Source organism: Andrena cerasifolii, chromosome 2 (genome assembly GCF_050908995.1).
Source record: "Andrena cerasifolii isolate SP2316 chromosome 2, iyAndCera1_principal, whole genome shotgun sequence".
NCBI classification, from domain to species: domain Eukaryota; kingdom Metazoa; phylum Arthropoda; class Insecta; order Hymenoptera; family Andrenidae; genus Andrena; species Andrena cerasifolii.
In genome coordinates, this window is record NC_135119.1 from 8,711,797 (window position 1) to 8,731,032 (window position 19,236).

Below are 19,236 nucleotides of genomic sequence, written 5' to 3' on the forward strand. Positions count from 1 at the left end.
TGGCGCGGTTTCGGATCCCACCTTGGCATTGATTGGTTGACGTCGCAGCTCCATCGCGCGCATGCGTGGCGTTCCCCCTCTGCCATTTATCATGATGCGTACGGGATTTCCTACTGACCCTGCTGTGCACGCGGTTATAGATTCACGTGGGTGCTTTTCGTGTATACGTTTATCCGAAATTTATAACATTACTCAGAAAAAATATATTCCCCTGTATAATTATGAATTACAGTAACATAGTTCATAATGTAAATCATTGTTAAGAGTTATTGTCACTATACATAGTGATTTAAATAAAGAAAATTTTCAGCTGCAATGGATATGGATGAGGTTATAGTAGAGAAAGTAGAAGATCTAATTTCAAATGGCAATTCCAGTGAAGGAATGTCGAATGTAGACGAAAACAATGGTCGAAGTATTATTAAAAATTTATCAACAACGGATAAAAAAAACGCAAACGATGTTCCTGAAACTATGGAAGATTGTGCAGCTATTTTGATTGATAACGATACTGTGGTTGAAGAAACCTGCGATCGAAACCATATTACAAATAAACAGCAAGAAGAATCGCATAAGGATTTAAATATAAATCAAAATCTAGCAGTTATTAACGACAATCGTAGCGAGCAGAATGGAAATAAAGACTCATTGATTAAGGATTCAAAACAAGATGATGATATTTGTATCGTGCACAAAGGGAATGTAGTATTGCCACTCAAACGTAAGAATATAAGATACTTAAATAATATAATTTGAATTTCATTCGTAAAAATTGTTCTAATTAGAAGATATGATTTCGGCGGGGTAAACTTTTCCTCTGGGAAACATTTTTAACCCCGAAAAAATTTATATGGATCGAAAGCACGTATCAAACAACATGCAAAAATAACAGTTTTAAGTTCAGGAATCTATTCGGTAAAAAGTTATTAAGTGAAAGGGACCATGACTGTATAAGTATTACGAACGTACAATTATCACTGAAAAGCTAAACCACGAAGGGTTATAAGAATTTTTTTTATAAAAGCATACACAGTATTTGACGAAACGTTGGAATTTGGTAAAAATTCTCAAAATTGCAAAATAGTTTTTATATAATTATTTAATAGACCGAACCAGTACGCCAGAATCATCTCTTCTAATTAGAATATGAGATACTCTTACGCAAAAGGTCTATCTATAATTTTGTATTACAAAGTATTGGACTTTATCGTTTTCTTTTAATAGCGACTGATAAACCATCTTCTCTGAGCACTATTGCCATGGAATATGGAAATTCTGATTCTGAAGCAGAAGATAGTACTGATCTCGGTAAAAGCGAGAATAACGAGATTGTTGTTTTAAAAGAAGTGCAGATGCAACCTTATAGATCGAACAAAGAAGCATTGTCGAGCGAAGAAAGTGATAGCGACGATGATACTACAAGTAGTAGCGATTCCTCTGTAGTAGCCGAGTCGAATGATTCAGATAGCGACGGCAGCAGAACTAAGTAACTCATTCTTCTTCGGAAATTTTCGTGGCAATTGCATTTTAATAAGACTCGAATAATACCGTTCCGCTTTCAGGAAAGGTAAAGGAAATAACGCGAATGTGCGAAAGAATAACGAAATGAAAAGCGAATTAGATGACTTACCACCGATCGAGGATTTAAAAATTAGTGTACCTGAAGTACTGTGCGATCCATTAGGCGAGGTATTTATTAATTCCCGATTAGTATTAAGAGGTGTCCCTACTTTGACGGGCGAAAAATGATGCGAATTTTGGGAATTTTTTAAAACAAAACCATTAAATATATTTACTTCTAGATTTGTGGCTTTATTTGTCAATCTTTAGAGAATATTAAAAAACAAATTGTACGCAAAAATAGTGGTTATATCCGGAGTTATAGTACTTCAAATAGAGCGCCTTACAAAAATCATATGCGCATGGTTTAGCATAAAATCAGCCATTGTAGTTGTCTAAACTAGAAAATTTAAAAAATTGTGTCATCTGTATAATTGTGACTATCGCCTGAACTAGATTAAATGAGAAATGCTGAAAAGTAAAAAAAAAATGGTAGCGTCCAAACCAGACATCGATTTCTGCAAAAAATTTGCTGTTTTTTTAAGTCGCAAAAGTCTAATTTTGCAAAAAACCGACTTAGTTTTAGTAACAACGGGAATGGGACATCTACTGAAGATACATACCAAGTTTGAAGTAAATCGGGTAATTGGTTTTTGAGATATCATGCTAACTAATTCAAAAAACATCGTTTTGAGAAAGACGCGATTAAAGTTTTAGGTACTGTTATTTTTTAATTAAATTTGTTTTAAAATGTTGACTAAATATGTACGAATGTAGGCATAAAGTTTTGAATCAATATAATTGGAGGGTGCCTCTTAAAAAAAATCCCAAATATCGCGCTCCTTTTCAGGCCGTCGAAGTAGGGAGACCCCTTAACCCTCGCTCAACGATTACTGGGTCATCGTGACCTGACTGTTGCTACGGTTGCCGATAGTTAAACAATAACGTATCAACTCAGTCGTAGCGGGGATAGAGTACGTTACGGAAGGATATCTGCAACAGTGTTGACTGCAATAGCTAAGAAGTAACAAGTGTTTCTGTTGAGTCTCTGGAAAATTATACAATTTTATGTTTTTTGCAAAAAATACTATCATGGAAAGATTTGTTCGAAAACTTTGAAAACGTATGCGTATAAGAAACTTTTACGGTGGGTCCAAATAACCCGGTAACCGTTCGCCGCGTCACTGCGAGCGTCCGTAGTCCGAGGATTAAAGTAATGTAAGTTATGCACGAATATAATGGAATTGAACAAATTTTAAGGTTGCATGGATGGTCGAACCATTGGTCGTTGTACGACCGACACCTGGTAAACCAACATTAAATTTGGACACAGTTTTGTTTGTTGAAAAAGGGCAAAGAGCGTTAGGTAAAATATTTGATGTTTTCGGACAAGTGAATGAGCCACACTATTGTGTACGATTTAATAGCTCCAAACACATACAAGAATGTGATATTAAAGTAGGAATGATTGTTTATTATTGTCCAAACACGGAGTACACGTCTCTAGTCTTTTTACATGAATTACAAAAGTAAGTCTAAGTGTGGTTATCATTACACTGCGGATGTTTATGTAAATGCGTATATTGATATGCAAATATTATTTTGCATATTGCATATGCTTTGTTAAAAGGCATACATGTTACATATTTCTTTTACTCTCACTGTGTTTGGTTGCGATCGTAGATGAATTATCAAGCCGTTACATGACACTAAGTAGTGATTCTTCCAGCCACAATATAGAAATTGGGATCTGTCGGTCTACCTTTAAAAAATTCGATAAAAATAAACATGATATATTTTATGTGCATGAACATCCGCAGTCTAGTTATCACAATTCATTCCAACTGCAAGGATTTCTATATATAACGCACTTAATGACTCACGATCATTACAGAATGAAAGGCATTGATGCTAACGCAGACGAGCCTCCAGAATTTTCTGATGACGAGGAAGAACGCCTGTACTACGAGAAACTAAAAGCAAAGCAAGCAACTAACTCAAAGGAGACAGACATTCCATTTAAACGAAAACGAGCTTCGAGTAAGTTCCTCGAGCAATACAAAAGCTTGATGCTGGATCTATATAATATTCGTGCTTCTAGGTCCCACTACTGGTTGGCAATCAAACCATCCGTGGAATAGAAATATGCAAAGGCAAAGAAGGGGACATTCTTCGCGTGGAAATCACAGGCAGTATCCTTCCGCGCAGAGTGGGAATCAATTGCAAAACTTATGGCATGCTTATCCAAATAATTGGCCAGCCATTCCAGGAGGCTTACATCCCGAGGCTGGCGAGCAATATGGATATGGGGCATATCCAAATGCCATGCAATCAATGCACTATGGGAACCCCAACATCAATGCTATTAATCAGAATTACTATAGTACCGATAACTATTACAACGAAAACGGTGCCGCAGTGCCTTTGAACCCCAGAATCCCCTACAACGCATGTCCAAGACTCCCTCCAGGACATGTCCCATTTCAGAATCGTCCGACTTCATCCCAAAATATGAGATACCGAAACGCGAATACGTTCGGGGAACCACAAATGTCACAGACTCATGCTAGGATGAACGTGCCTTGGGTATCCCTACCACCACCTCCTCCCCCGCCACCGCCATCATCAGGTACAGGTTGAACACTAGTATTACGATGATTTATTTCACACGAATACATGTATAAAAAGAATTTTATGTTTATCCATTCTATATTTTTCAATGTTTCAATGTATATATATACAAATGCTACATTAGAAATATAACGTAAATACTTGCATGTATATAAAAAATAATACAAATAATTTCGTCTATATCAAACCGTAGATCAAAGAGTACTATGTTATATGTATTGTCATAAAACTTGCTTAGTTTAATACTGCTATAATCCTACTTAGCAAAATATATTTGAAAGTATAGCAAGTTATGTGTTAATACATTAGTTTCTTATCGGATAGATCAAATTTTCGCCAATGATGCGAATTTCATAATGGCGGTGTGCAAGATTAAGCTTAACTTGCAGCAGCCTCTGGTAAGTTCGGCATTAAAAGTTACATTGGTCTACTACCCTGATAGGAATTCATTGCTCTTATAAACATTTATATCGGGTTTTTGCAAGTGCTCTTCAGCGACCGCAATATCATTATTTATCGCTTTAATTAATTCCTCTGAAACAAGAGCAGTATAAATCAATAGGAAGAAATCAATTTTTAAACAATCTTAAGGTAAACTGGCATCTACCTTTGGAAGTAAAATCTTGTTCCGCTCGTATGTAACCCGCGAAAATGACTTTAATTTGTTTCCCGTAAAAGTCATCATCAAATTCATGCAGTAAATGCACTTCCTGTAATGGCAATGTATTGCTAATATAAAAATTAAATGTTTGTATTACGTGTTCGAGTTCGTCATACCACTGTCTTCTTCTCATTTTTGTAAAATGGATTCCAGCCAATACTTGCGACCATTTTATGTACTTGTCCGTCTACAGAAGCCCACCCGTAATAGATTCCAGTATTAAAATCATCTGGTAAAGCATCAACTACCTTATCTTCAAGATTTGCTATAAAAAATTATTATTTCGTCACTAACCGTAACCTTTCATTAAGTTCGATAAATATTACTTTATCCACAATGTTTTTAAAATTAAAAAATTTATGCTTAAATGATGAGATATTGTCACATATTGATTTAAAATACTTTTTATATTTTCCCGCCAATAATGATCTAGAATAATTATGTTGGTGACAATACAAGGTTCTAGACTATTTTAGAATATCGGCCGCAGTGCCAAACAAATTTTAAATTATTTCGTATTAATCGACGAAACCTATAAGTTATTTAGCGAAATATACATTTCAGATCCCACCTGTGGGTATTCCTAAACTTTTGGAGCCCCTGCCGAAACCTCGGATCACCAATCCCGATAAAAAATACGGTAAACTTTTGGTACACATTCTGTATCCTTATTCGTTAGTGTCACGTCAGACCACAACTATCGACGTGGTTTAATGCTTCATAATATATAGGCTTAAAAGATAAAGTGTTGATAACGTGACGTGGCATATATTCGTCGCATTCTCTTGTATTGCAATTTAGTTTAACGAAGAGAGTAAATTATTTCCAGGCAACATAGTAGCGCGTAACATACTTTGAATCTCGGTTTTATAGGATGAGAGCTGATGAAATTGATATGTCGGGTAGATGTCCCGATTACCGTGCTTTGACGCCGACTTGCTCACAAATGAATTAATTACTGACTTCCCTTACTTTAATTTTGCTTGGTGAAAATTTATATTGGTGTTTCGAACTTTTCTCTTTATTAAGTCATTTAACTTACACTTATCATATTTTTTTATATCATCTTACACAACTAAGTACTTCTCACGCATTCGGTTTGATAAGCATTTTATATAATTATTCTTATTGTTTTTATACATACATGCATTGAATACCTAACATACAACATATAATACCTAACGGTACACAAAAGATTTAAGGTTAACTGAGTAGAATCTGTAATATTGCTAATAAACAGAGTTAGGAGCGATGGGGCCTAAGTGATGGAGGGGGAAACACCTACAGGAGCGGTGGTAATGTGTGTGCGCGAACTGACGTCAGCGCCAAGCCAGTCAAGTGGCCCCAACGCGAAGCCAGCCACTGCCAACCAGCGTTGCCGGGAAATAGGCCGGTATTCATAGTCACTACTTATTCTTAAGCAAATGCTTAAGCATGCGGCATCCTCTACTAACCTAGTAACTAGTAAAGGATGCTGAATGCTTAAGCATTTGCTTGAAAATAAGTAGCGACTATGAATACCAGCCATATTGGCCATACCTGGCTGGCTTCGCGTTGGGGCCACTTGACTGGCTTGGCGCTGGCGTCAGTTCGTGCACACATTACCACCGCTCCTGTAGATGTTTCCCCTTCCATCACGTAGGCCCCATCGCTCCTAACTCTGCTAACGAAGCAGGTATAATATAGCAATGTTGACATGCGAGTTTAAAATTTTGTCATAAACTCTAGCCGTTTATAATAGAAATTATAGTGTAACATATATTCATCAATTAATTTCAAATAATTTATACGAGAAATATTATTGCAGAAAGTATCTGAGAAAGACCGATGTCAACGAAGGTTATAAACCGTTTGAAAATGACGAGCCTAGGAGGTAATGTAATACCTAAATGTCGTGATACCTTTCGAGTAGTGCAGAAAGATATATTAAGATGGTTCCCTGGGCATATGAGTAAAAGTTTAAAGAAAATGCAACAGCAATTGAAAAACGTAGATTGTGTAATTGAAGTTCACGATGCAAGGGTTCCAATTTCTGGACACTATGCGGATTTTACTAATACCTTAACTGGATTGAAACCCCATATTTTTGTATTAAACAAAATGGATTTAGCTGACATGACGTTTAAGAAATCTATTATAGCGGAATTAAATAAACAAGGATTACCTCACGTCCTATTTACTAATTTTAAAAATGAAACGTGTACAGGTGCTAAAAAGTTGTTGCCTTTAGCGCAAACACTAATTAAACAATCGAATCGTTATAACAGAGCAGAAGAGAATTCATTCGGAATAATGATTATTGGTGTTCCAAATGTTGGAAAATCTTCGCTTATTAATCGTTTAAGAAATAACAATCTTCATAAAACCAAGGCAGCCCAAGTAGGCGGAGTCGCTGGTATTACACGATCTGTGTCAACGCGTATAAAAATATCAGAAAATCCAGACATTTATGTATTAGACACACCTGGAATTTTAACTCCCAAAATAGACGACGTATATTGCGGTCTGAAATTAGCATTAGTTGGTTCTATGCAAGATCATTTAGTAGGTCCAGAGATGCTTGCAGATTACTTACTGTTTTGGTTAAACAAACATGAACAGTTTGAATATGTAACAAAATTAGGTTTAACAGAGCCAACCGATGATATATTATATACACTTACATATATCGCAGCAAAATTGAAGAAAACTTTAAGGGTAAAGGATCATCATAGAAATATTGTTGTAAAGCCGGATTTAAGATATGCAGCTGAATATTTTATTAACATATTTAGGAAAGGAGAATTAGGCAACTACTGTTTGGATGAAGATTTGTTGGAATTACCAACAAAACAAACTTAAACATGCTGCATCTTTTATTAGAATAAATTGAATACACCTTTATTTATAGTTCAAGTACAATTTGAAAACTAGAATATTTTATTGCAGACGTGCATAGTACTGTATAAGTAGCAACACAGTTAATATAATCCTACAATTATGCATATGCAGAGCATGCAAATTTACTTTTGTAATATACACATTGTACATGATAGAAATTAATAAGCGTAATTAATAATAAATACAAATAATGGAAATTATTTTCGATTATATCGATTTAATGAAACAGTATAATAATTATTAAAGAGTCATTAATATACATTAATAAATAGGTATAAGGTGTTTCAAGTCGAGAGTAAAACGGTCAAATTGTTTAAGACATTTTGGGTAAAAGATATAATTTGAACATTGGTGGTATTCACAATACTTACATAGTTACAACTGCTTAATGTTTTAGCGTAGTTAAAATCGCAAGCTTTAGCACAAGTTTTATTACAATAAATGCTCAAAATGAGTTTCTTCAGCTTGAGTGCAAATGTTGCATTGATATATCAGTAAATCACGTGCACAAAATAAATATTATGATTATATTGTTAGAGAAAGTTTCACTAAATACTTTAATAATTCCGTGATATATATTTACAAATATTTATTTCAATACTGTACATCATTTGTTTTAAGTGTCCCCATAAATAGGAATACCAATTGATTCTAGCCTGGAGATCTTTTGTTTCGATTTCGTAAAAGTCTTTGTATTAACCTGATGATTTTAATCTCACAGCAATAAAACTTTCAATAATCATAAGGATGTAAGTATCGAGAATAAAATTTATTTTCATATATTTTTAACTATAAATGTCTTTTCAAATAATTTATCGAAGCTATTTACACTCTTCGTCAAATACCCGGTGCACACAAATCATTATAAAATAAAATAAATGCATTAACAATTCAACTGCTCTTATATTTGTTAATAAAGATTTTTTGAAAATTATAAAAATAAAACTTTTTGAAATTTATTAAGCTAAGTGGCGCAAGTGATTTCCCGCCTTAGACTTATCTGAAACAAAAAATTCGAAAAGCTTTTTAATCTGCTCAATTAACAATATTTGTCGAAAAATAAACGATTTTTTTTCGGAGCACACACAAGAAAACATTCTTCTAGGTGTTTCGTTAATCATTCTTTCTCAAACCGGTGGCATTTTGTCTCTTTTCAGCGAAAATTGTTAATTGAGCTACGGGTGACAGCGACATATACAGATTAAGAATCTTTTCGATTTTTCCGTTTCAGATAAGCTTGAGTGGCGGAAATCACCTGCGCTACGAGCATAACGCTTTTTTTAGGTGCCATATTGACGCTGTAAAAAACAATTAAAACAAATTAAAAAAAAATCTTATTTGTTTTGTATAGCTTAATAAATACCGAAAATATTTATTTCATTATATGTTGTATTTACTGAGAGAAAAAAAATCTTTAAAAATACCTTAATTTTTCGGCCGATCAAAATAGACTGGCCCCTTAATGTAAATATCAATCACTTGACAACATCGAATTACATATAAGAAGTTTATTATATGGAGAAATTGTTCAAATGAAAATTTTGTAATATTAAACCGGATATATTTACAAATTTTTTTAATGAGATATGGAATATTTCACTTGGTAATCAGCAGTAATATTGTGGCCAGTAAAAAAGTACTATAGAATATAAAATAAATATTTTAAAATTATTATTAATACATCAAAATAGATAAACATGGAAAAATAAGATCCATCAAGAATTTTTTCTGATAGCTTGAAATATTGTTCATTTTTAACACTATTCATATCATGATGTTAATACACAAATAGTTACGACACGTATGCGGTTGAATTTATTTCACGGTAAAAAAAATTACGAGGAAAATAAGTACATTTTTATGAATCCAAAGTCGGACGTTGTAAGATACCGTTACAGTACCCGTGGCCCCTCAATACGAACTGCAAGTCCAGTTACTTTCACTTAACATTGCTACTTTTACTGTAGTAGACCAATGACTATCGTCCTCGAATTCTTCACATCGACAAATTCAACTACAAATATTTTATTGAAAATATAAAATAAAATTGCCATGAATTGACACACTTAACGTTTATGCATTTGAATATTAAATTCTGAACTCAGCACGCGATTTTTTAAATATTGAAAAAAAATTAATCAAAATTATTGGCACACTACAATTGTAGAGAAAATGTTTGCAAGAGTGACATTTTATCCAACGTTACTTTATAATGTATTAATGGAAAAAGTTTCATCGAGAAATTGGTATGACAGAATCGACGAGGTCGTCGTGTTAGGTGCTCTACCATTTCGAGGAATCACGAAACAGGTATGTAATCATGCATTGTAAAAGCGTTCCTGTAAATACATTCTTGCGCGTATTTAAATTAATAATAACTATATTATTGTATAATTAACATTCACGAAAACATATTAAAATATATGTGCACATTAATTGCGGGAAAAATATATTGTTAAAAATTTTAGTTAATAACCGAAGAAAATATTAAGGCCGTTATTTCAATGAATGAAGATTACGAATTACGATTACTTTCTAACTCCGAAAAGGTATGTCCATTATATATTAATTGAATTTCGATTTAAGGCACAAGTCTGAGTGAGGTAAATTTCGGCTTGACTTTAATGTCCGTTTTAGGAATGGAAAATGAATAATGTGGAGTTTCTGCAGTTATCAACCACCGATATTTTTCATTCACCTGCACAAGAAAAGTTAGAATGTGGTGTAAACTTTATTAATAAGTTTCGTAATACGTCAGTTAAATTAAATAGTTCTGATTTTACTAACAAAACTTATTGCCACCCTGGAAGTGTCTATGTCCACTGTAAAGCAGGAAGAACACGTAGTGCAACATTGGTTGGATGCTATTTAATGATGGTTAGATACTTGAAAATATGTGGAACATATTTCTTATATAATTCTATACACTATACTTTTAGAACTATGACAATTTTTAAAGACATGTAAGCATTCCAAATTACAGATTAATTTTCTTTTTAGAAAAACCAGTGGACTCCAGAGGAAGCTGTAGCATACATGACGCAAAAGAGGTCCCATATATTACTGCACACAGCACAATGGAATGCTCTGAGACTTTTTTATAAGAATAATGTACAAAATAAAACTCACAGCATTATTTAAATAGGTATTTAATTACTATAATTGTAATATATAAATATCTTTATTTTGTATTATTACATGAATAAATGAGATACGGTGTTTTGAAAGAATTCTACTTTACAAACTACATTTATTCTGTTTCGATTCATCTGATAAACTGAAAGATCCAGGACCGTTCCTGGCGGGGGTGCAGAAGGTGCCCCCGCACCTGGGCGGCCAAAACCCAGGAACGGCCCTGGAAAGATCAATATACGCGAGGAATTCAATTTAATAATTACGACAACTGATTTTTGTCAAATTTAGTTGTAAACTGATAAGTATTTACAACATAATCAAACAGAATATTTAATCTTTTCTTACATGTGCAGTGACCAAAGTTCTAGCTGCTCCAATTGCTTTCTCTACTAAATACTGTGATGACGTTTCAGAAATATTCGTAGATTTCATACTGGCGAACAAGAAATGATTAAAACCTTTATTCTTACTATATTCTCCATTGAAAACTTCAAGAACTGTTTTCATCCACGTTTGCGCATTAAATGGATCAGTTGCAATTTCCTGAAACAGATAATGAGTGTTGAAACAAAAAAATTGTACATTAAGGGGACCTTCTAGTCTAGAGCCCCCCAAAATTTGTGGCTTTTAGGAATTAATTAAAGGAAAACTACTACATATAATTTAATGAGACTTTTTGCATTGTATTAAGGATGTCTTAAGCTACAGAAATATATTTTTTGTTTTATAATTAATCATTGCAGACGGCACTGGGGAGTCGTTAAAGTCAAGGCGTCAAAAAATTGATTCAAATCGGTGGGACCTATATCTCCAAAAGTTATTATCCGATTCGACTGAAACTTTTCTTATTTTGAAGAATATACTGCTGGTTAAGGGGGAAACCAGAAGAAATTAAAAATTACATTTTTTTTAGAAAATAACGACACTTGAAGATTGAAATCACTTTTTCCCTATATTTTTCATCCTTTCAATGCCTTTAAAAATTATAAATTTTCAATTTTTTGTAATTTTTTCTGGTTTCCCCCCTAGCCAGAAGTATATTCTTCAAAATAAAAAAGTTTCAGTCGAATCGGATAATAACTTTTGAAGATACAGGTCCCACCGTTTTGAGAACACTGTTTCGAGAAAAACGCGTTTAAAGTTTTTCGTGGGCGCCGAGTGGCCGGTTGTTGCCCATGCATTTACCGCTATTAATTTTACGAATTTCAACAAATCCTTTTAAACACGTACTCCTAAAAGGTTGAACATTCGAAATATGAAAAAAAAAATAGACTTTTAGACTGGAAGGTCCCCTTAAAAGTTTTCTACACCAGTTTAAAAATTTACTTTGGTCATATATACCTGAGGTATAGAACATCTTGCCTTTACTGTACTATTTTCGCATGAAAGAATCATTATTGGTGTATTTGGATAAAGAGATACAATTTCATGAAGCGATAAGTACGTGGGATTTTTATGAAAACAATGAACAATAAAGGAACTTGAATTGCTTGCACTTTTTATATCCGTACTTACAACAGACCTATAAAAATTGTGTGATGTAAACATATTCGTATAAATAAACCAACAGAATTTTTTTACTCAGAATTTCAGGAAATTTCATACTTTAAAAGTTACTCGAGGTGTGCAAGTTAATCAACGATTCCATGCAAAGAATAGAACAATACACTTACTTTTCCATTTCTTTTGCATGTGCCCACGCGGTTTTATCTAAATCCTTCAACTTTATTAAATACTCTTCCTTAACGAGATACGGTATCAACATTTTTTTGTTACCATCACTTATTTCATTTTCAATTGCTTTGCTAAGTGATTTGAATACTTCATATGTAACTTTGCCAGTTTTAAGTTCACGTTCTAATCTCAAAACATTATGTTGCAATTTTTCGCCTGCTAGTTTAGCAGATGTTGCAAGCGGCCCTGTAACTGCCTTAATTGTGAATCTTGCTGCTCCTTTTGAGGAATAATTTAGCAAACAGAAGTGTTCCAGTATTCCCGTCTTAGGTACATGTGTGCCACAACATGCTTCTCTAAATAAGATTTATAATATCAAGTATTAATAAAGACAAGTGCAAGAATAGAATCAGTTTTCATCAGGGACCCGGAACGGAACCGAAACGAAAACGATAAACGAAAAGAACGAAATATTTTTCCGGAACAGAAACGAAACGAAATTCTTAACCCTGTTGCAGGAGTGAAAACGATAAAACCGAAATAAAAATTCCGACTAATAACTTTCTGTACACTTCAGGTTAAAAAATTTAAATTGAGCGCGCCCCTAATTTTCATCATGTTTCGTGTTGGTAAAAAAGTCGCCGGTAAAAAAAGGGGTCTGAACCCTGATAGGGCTGGTTGCGGTGCTGGGAGAGGCGTTGGGGGTCTTGCTCTCGTGGGCACGGCTTGCAACCGAAAGTATCAAAACTCTAAATTTTTTTTTAAAAAGACATAATATATAATATTATATAATACATAACTGTAACGTATAATATAAGTACCAAAGGCGATAAAATTGTTAAAATAAGTTTATACTAGTTGTTTTTTTTATAAATGAAATAACCGGTTCGGAACAAAATTTGTTTTTCGTTCTGATGGAAACAAAATATTTTTCAGCAGGAACGATATTAACCGAAACGAAAAAACATTTCGTTCCAGGTCCCTGGTTTTTATATATACATTTATGTCTTCAAAAATACCTACTTTGATCTTAAATCATGAGTATCAATTTCCACAACTCTGATATCTGTGTAAGGATAAATTTCTCCTGGTAGTAGCGTCACAAAATCTTCTGCTAATAATTCTGATGAATTTAATATCTTTGTCACAACAGGAACATTAGCTTTTATAGCGCTATTTACATATACTTCAACTTTGTTCAATTGTTCGAAAGAGAGCTTTTCTCCGAAACAGTTGAACTGAAATCTTAAAGCATGTGGTAAAATAAAAGAACTATGTGGATAAACTACTTGCATAATTTTCATCAATGATGCATGTAACAAATGTGCGGCAGTATGGTGCTGCATTGCTCCTATTCGAAGCTGGGGATCTATAGAAACCACACAACTGTCTCCAACTTTTACTTTTTCATCTAAATTTCTAAATGAAAAAAGAATATTTATATATATGTAGCTTCTTTATCTTTTTATATTTTATTCGGTTACTTTAAAGATTAAAATAAATACTTACTTTGAATTGTCTTGTACAAATCTTCCAAAGTGTACGACATAATTATCAATTTTCCTCACATAACTTATATGGAAAATTAAATCCTTTACATGTATAAAACCCTTATCTGATGTCTGACCTCCCTCCAACGAATAGCACAACGTTTTATCCAATATAATTCCAATCTCATCTCCTTCATTTGACACTGTGTTCAAATCAAAACTCTTTTCGTGAATGGTTGAACACGTATCTATATTCAAACTTTCATTCTCTACATTTAATATTAAATTACCTAAAACGAATTGACCACATGTTTCTCCATTATTTCCATTTTACTGATAGCAGTATGTATACAGTATTTCCTCGTTATGGGTGTACACCAAACCGAGCCCATAACGAGGAAATACTGTACTAGGGTGGCTCTTATTTACTCTTGGTAAAATTTTTTCAAGATTTTCTTCAGGGCACCCGCCAGAATAGTTGCAAATAATTATAAAAAAAATCCGTGTAAAGTTCGAGCTCGATCGGATAACGGGAAAGGGTGCCCCTGGGCCCTTAAACATTTAAATCATTATTTAACAGCTCGCGAAGTCGATTTTATATAATATCCTCCTAGTTATTGATTAAATAAAAAAATATGTCAAACAAAAGTTGTAGATTCGGACCAGGAGCATCTTTCATGTTGTATTACTCTTTCTCGTGCGACAAACGGTTTTCGAAAAAAGTCCGAAAAAAACTTTTCCCTCAAATTTTGAAAGTTTAAATGCTTCTAGAACACTTTTTATTTATGAAGGCGAACAAAAAATGGAATTTTTATTTTCGAGGACTATTTTTTAAACATTTAAGGGAGGGCATATACCGAAATATGCGAAAAAGATAAAAAAAATTCTTATTTTCAGTGTTTGATATGTCATGATTGCTTCTTAAAAATTTGGGACCGAAATTCGCAAAAATATCGAAGACATAGAGTCTATATCTTTATCTCAAACTTTACACGGATTTTTTTTTTAATTATTTGCAACTATTCTGAAGGGTGTCCCGAAGAAAATTCAAAAGTTGAAAATAAGACCCACCCTAATGTTCACACTAACTGCCAACATTTACCATTTATAAGTAATCCAATAATTTTGCTCTCAATTGTGGGAAACTGACAATTATTTCCTTTAAACGCATATTCATATTTAAAAATTTCATTAGTTTTAGGTACGTGATTCTTTTTAAGTAATTCTATAGCCACTTTGCTATTATATCCTACACCAGCTTTTGATCGATACTTGAGATTTTCTAATTCATTTTTTAAATCTTCTTCTTCAAAATGTAGAGATTCAATTTTTGCTAGTTCCATTACCGTTTCCACATGTAACCCATACGTATCGTACAACTTAAGAGCAACATTCCCTGGCAGCACATTAGCTGTTTTCCTTTAAAATTAAAAAAAAAAAAACATTTTAAGAAGCGTATAGATTTCTAACACATAAGGACGTACACGCACACGTACATGGTGTATGGTATAAAATGAACAATTGTTTTGTAGGTGGAGGCGTCAAGGACATTCGCGGATCAACTTAAATTTTTAAATGGAATGTTATCTTTTCGACTGTAATCATTTCTACAATGAGTTCAGCTGTGTTTTGGCATAGGATTATTGAAGGTAACACACGATTAAACGTTTTTTAAAGTACATCTATCTTACATTTACATCTTTTTGAAACAGATATATCCAAGAAACAACATGAAATATCAAAGGAAAACGAGACCATGCCAGCGCATCCCAATGACACTTACGCCCAAATCGCCCGCAACGCCCGTGGTTAATATTCCAAAATTTATGAAAATCTCTTGAAATATGGAAGAGAAATCTGTGAAAGGGCCATTATCGGAAAATACAGGTTTTTTAACTATAAACTGCTCGAAGACAGGAACATATAATTTATGATATTCATTTTATTACAGAAACAGAAAATTTCTACCGTCGTAGGCGCGGGCGATTTGGGCGTAAGTGGAATTCGCCCTTTATTGACCTTTATTCACCCTATACCATAAACAACTGAAGTCTTAAAATCGACTATCACCCTGTAACGACAAAAAAAAATAGCATTCCAACTGTTTTTACCACAGAAGATCTCACACCCAACTGGGGTTTTTCATATATCCTCAACTTTCATTGATAATCGCATCAGCCACTTTATACGATACTCCCCGCATGTGTGTGCATCTAAAACAATTCTTTCATTACTTACAAATTTTGAAGTGTACTTTGTAGGTATTTATATCCACCTACTAAACCAGGAGACATCCAATCGGTAACTAATGCCAATTCGGGGCGTACTTTAACCATTTTTCCCCATTCTTTTCCAGAAGTACTTCGCAAGTTTTTAAATAACTCTTCTTCAAATTTTATTATGTTTTGTACCTAAGTACACTTATATTACAGTCTTCCACGGATTATCAAGAAAGATTTGGGACCGGGGAATTCTCGATAAACAGGGGCCGGGGAAGTAGTTAGCACTTATAGTCTGATTTTTGAGAGTTGAGACCCAGACCTAAACCAGACCTGAGGCGGGTCCCTCGGACGGAGCGTGGTTAAGGAGGAACCAATGGTACGCTACGGATTGCGTACTCTCGAAAATCAGACTATAATAAACTGATGGAGACTGATCGACGTAAACCGAGCGGGAGACCCTCGATCGACGACGAAATGAGTCATTCAATATTGAATATGAAACTTTTCATATTACTGATTACACCTCGGTGAGAGTATTACCGATGGATTGGTGAGTTTATGTCGTCGAAAATGAGTCCAAACAATCCGGGCCCGCGGGCCCCCGCTCGCAGCGAGGAAGGAAAACTGTGGGTAAGTCTTTCCCGATAATCCGAGGAAAAAAGCATTTCAATAATCCGGGGAAAAAAGCATCTCAATAATCCGAGGAAGACTGTGTATGATACATTCTAAAGTCTCTTGTCCGTGAATATTATATTACCTTTTTCAGATTATTGTGTAATTCTGGATAAACACCACCTAAGTTGTCCGCTACAGCACATGAAAGCTCTGAAAGTATCCCTTGCATTTTAAACACTTTCTCACCTACATCAATTGCTTTTCTTATTATTTTTCTAAGTTTATAACTGAAAATGTTGCTTATTAGAATATCTTACGATTATAATCATATTAGTGGATTAAAACAACTTACTTTTCATCTGGGACCATTCCATCTGCTAAGGCAACACTGATCATTCTACTATGATCTGCTAATATTCTATATCCAGTATCAAGTTCATTTTCATTGTCACGAAATTTGCCTTTATATTCTGGTGCTTTTGTATATTTCTGAATGAATTTAAAAAGCGGTTGGAAAAGATCAGTATCGTAATTTGATTCTTTCTCTTGTAACAGCGCAACTAATCTTTCGAGTCCCATGCCCGTATCGACATAATGCTTTGATAATGGCACTATCGAACCATTTATTAACCTAATTAAAATATTGAAAAATTAATCTGAGAATGGAAAAATAATTTTAATTCATCATTAAAGGTAAACAGTTTTAGGAATGATACAGGTAACATATTATAAAAATATCTCCTTTAGGAATTAAAAGTGTGCCTTTCTGTACTATTTATTATTTACTACATACCGTTCGTGTTGTATAAAGACAATATTCCATAATTCTGTGAGATCAGCGAAACCTTTGTTTACTCGCACAGATTGATCTGTTATTCGTTTTCTATGATCCACGTGTATCTCTGTACAAGCACCGCACGGTCCTGAAGTACCCATTTCCCAAAAATTATCTTTCAATCCGAATGGTAAAACTTTATCTCTTGAAACGCCAATACTCAGCCAAATATCTTTGCATTCTAAATCTGGTTCTAAACCTAATTTTTCATCTCCAGCAAAATACGTTACGTATAAAAATTCTTTGTTAATACCATAATGTTTTGTCAATAAGTCCCAAGCATAACGGCAAGCTTCTTCCTTAAAATTTTCGGTTTACATATATCGTTTCTATTCTATGTAGTATGTATTCGACTATAAAAGCAAGAAGCACTCGCTTTATAAACACCAAATACCTTAAAGTAGTCCCCGAATGACCAGTTTCCTAACATTTCAAAGAATGTATGATGATACGTATCGTTTCCAACTAAATTTAGATCATTGTGTTTCCCACTAATCCTAATACATTTTTGCGAGTTTGTAACTTTTGTTGCAGGTGGATCATGGTAATCTAAGAAGATTCCTTTAAACTACAACACAATTGATAATTATGTATATATATTAATAGTGATTAAATCAGTTATAATAATTTGTAAAATAAAAGCCAAATTAAGAATGTATTATATGGATATACTTTTCATATAAAGAAAAGATATTCATTCATAATAGATATTCTTATATTATTATAAACTCTACATATATATATATATGTAGATGTATATATATGTAGATATATATATATGTAGATATATATATATATGTAGATATATATATATGTAGATATATATATATATATATGTAGATATATATATATATACATATATATATATATAGACATACTTGATTCATGCCAGCATTAACAAATGGAACCGTTTGATCATTCACAGAAGTAACAGGACTTGATCGAATAAAAGTGTGCCCCAAATCTTTTTTAAAATAATCCAGAAATTCATTTCGAATTATCGTCGAACTTTTCTTTAGCGTATTAGAAGTACTAGAACTATAAGGTCGCACGAAATTCATTTTTCTATTTGAATTGTACTGTCAATGTTTATTTAAAGACTATGTTATACACTTCTGTTTATATATAAATATATAGCTTTAAGATTATTAAGTTTTCGTTCGGCGAAATAAGTAAGTAGTCGGCGGAACTTTCCTTCTCTTTATAAGTTACTCTTTAACCTATGTAACTTTTTCCGTTACTGTTAGCGGTAAATAAGTAAAAATTTATGTCAAATATTTTGAAAAGTTTAATGCAATCATAGAAATACATAATTGAAATTTTCACATTATTGCGTTTGTTTTCAGCGAAAATGAATTGTTTCTGAGAGTTGGATTGTTCAGGTTGCGCAGGTTGTGCTGGTTCGGCAGTGGTGCCACCTCTGAAGTAACAACTTCGTGAAAGAACTGTGACTTGTGTTGCGCACTGTATGTTTAAAAACGGTAACTCTGAGAACCATATTCCACCGATTCATACAGGTCGGTAAAGTTAATA

At 33.5% G+C, this 19,236-nt stretch overlaps 4 protein-coding genes across 6 annotated transcripts; 2 read left to right on the forward strand and 2 right to left on the reverse strand.

The window, feature by feature from the left end:
• Window positions 1-133: 133 nt before the first annotated feature.
• Window positions 134-4,480, forward strand: LOC143365965 (uncharacterized). Its single transcript, XM_076806593.1, has 6 exons — window positions 134-721; window positions 1,225-1,486; window positions 1,563-1,689; window positions 2,821-3,089; window positions 3,455-3,600; window positions 3,662-4,480. Exons 1-6 carry the CDS (start codon window positions 316-318, stop codon window positions 4,198-4,200), a joined length of 1,749 nt encoding a protein of 582 aa, XP_076662708.1. The 5' UTR covers window positions 134-315; the 3' UTR covers window positions 4,201-4,480.
• On the reverse strand, window positions 4,251-5,679 carry LOC143365989 (riboflavin kinase-like). Its single transcript, XM_076806661.1, has 4 exons — window positions 5,424-5,679; window positions 4,969-5,117; window positions 4,799-4,901; window positions 4,251-4,725 (listed from the first exon to the last, which is right to left on the reverse strand). Exons 1-4 carry the CDS (start codon window positions 5,509-5,511, stop codon window positions 4,622-4,624), a joined length of 444 nt encoding a protein of 147 aa, XP_076662776.1. The 5' UTR covers window positions 5,512-5,679; the 3' UTR covers window positions 4,251-4,621.
• Window positions 5,680-6,527: 848 nt separating this feature from the next.
• Ptpmt1 (protein tyrosine phosphatase, mitochondrial 1) lies at window positions 6,528-15,668 on the forward strand. 3 transcript variants are annotated; one of them, XM_076806644.1, is made up of 6 exons: window positions 6,528-6,725; window positions 9,900-10,042; window positions 10,201-10,281; window positions 10,370-10,609; window positions 10,733-10,877; window positions 15,564-15,668. In XM_076806644.1, exons 1-5 carry the CDS (start codon window positions 6,680-6,682, stop codon window positions 10,871-10,873), a joined length of 651 nt encoding a protein of 216 aa, XP_076662759.1. In that variant the 5' UTR covers window positions 6,528-6,679; the 3' UTR covers window positions 10,874-10,877; window positions 15,564-15,668. The 3 variants fall into 3 exon arrangements, with proteins under 3 accessions (XP_076662759.1, XP_076662758.1, XP_076662757.1); XM_076806643.1 differs by lacking the exon at window positions 15,564-15,668 and having other exon boundaries at window positions 10,733-10,962; XM_076806642.1 differs by lacking the exons at window positions 9,900-10,042; window positions 10,201-10,281; window positions 10,370-10,609; window positions 10,733-10,877; window positions 15,564-15,668 and adding an exon at window positions 7,627-8,393 and having other exon boundaries at window positions 6,680-7,549.
• On the reverse strand, window positions 11,057-19,058 carry Alars-m (alanine--tRNA ligase, mitochondrial). Its single transcript, XM_076806577.1, has 12 exons — window positions 18,582-19,058; window positions 18,098-18,271; window positions 17,662-18,002; window positions 17,221-17,499; window positions 17,011-17,155; window positions 16,270-16,442; window positions 15,134-15,450; window positions 14,051-14,321; window positions 13,565-13,960; window positions 12,541-12,897; window positions 12,209-12,389; window positions 11,057-11,410 (listed from the first exon to the last, which is right to left on the reverse strand). Exons 1-12 carry the CDS (start codon window positions 18,762-18,764, stop codon window positions 11,198-11,200), a joined length of 3,030 nt encoding a protein of 1,009 aa, XP_076662692.1. The 5' UTR covers window positions 18,765-19,058; the 3' UTR covers window positions 11,057-11,197.
• Window positions 19,059-19,236: the final 178 nt, after the last annotated feature.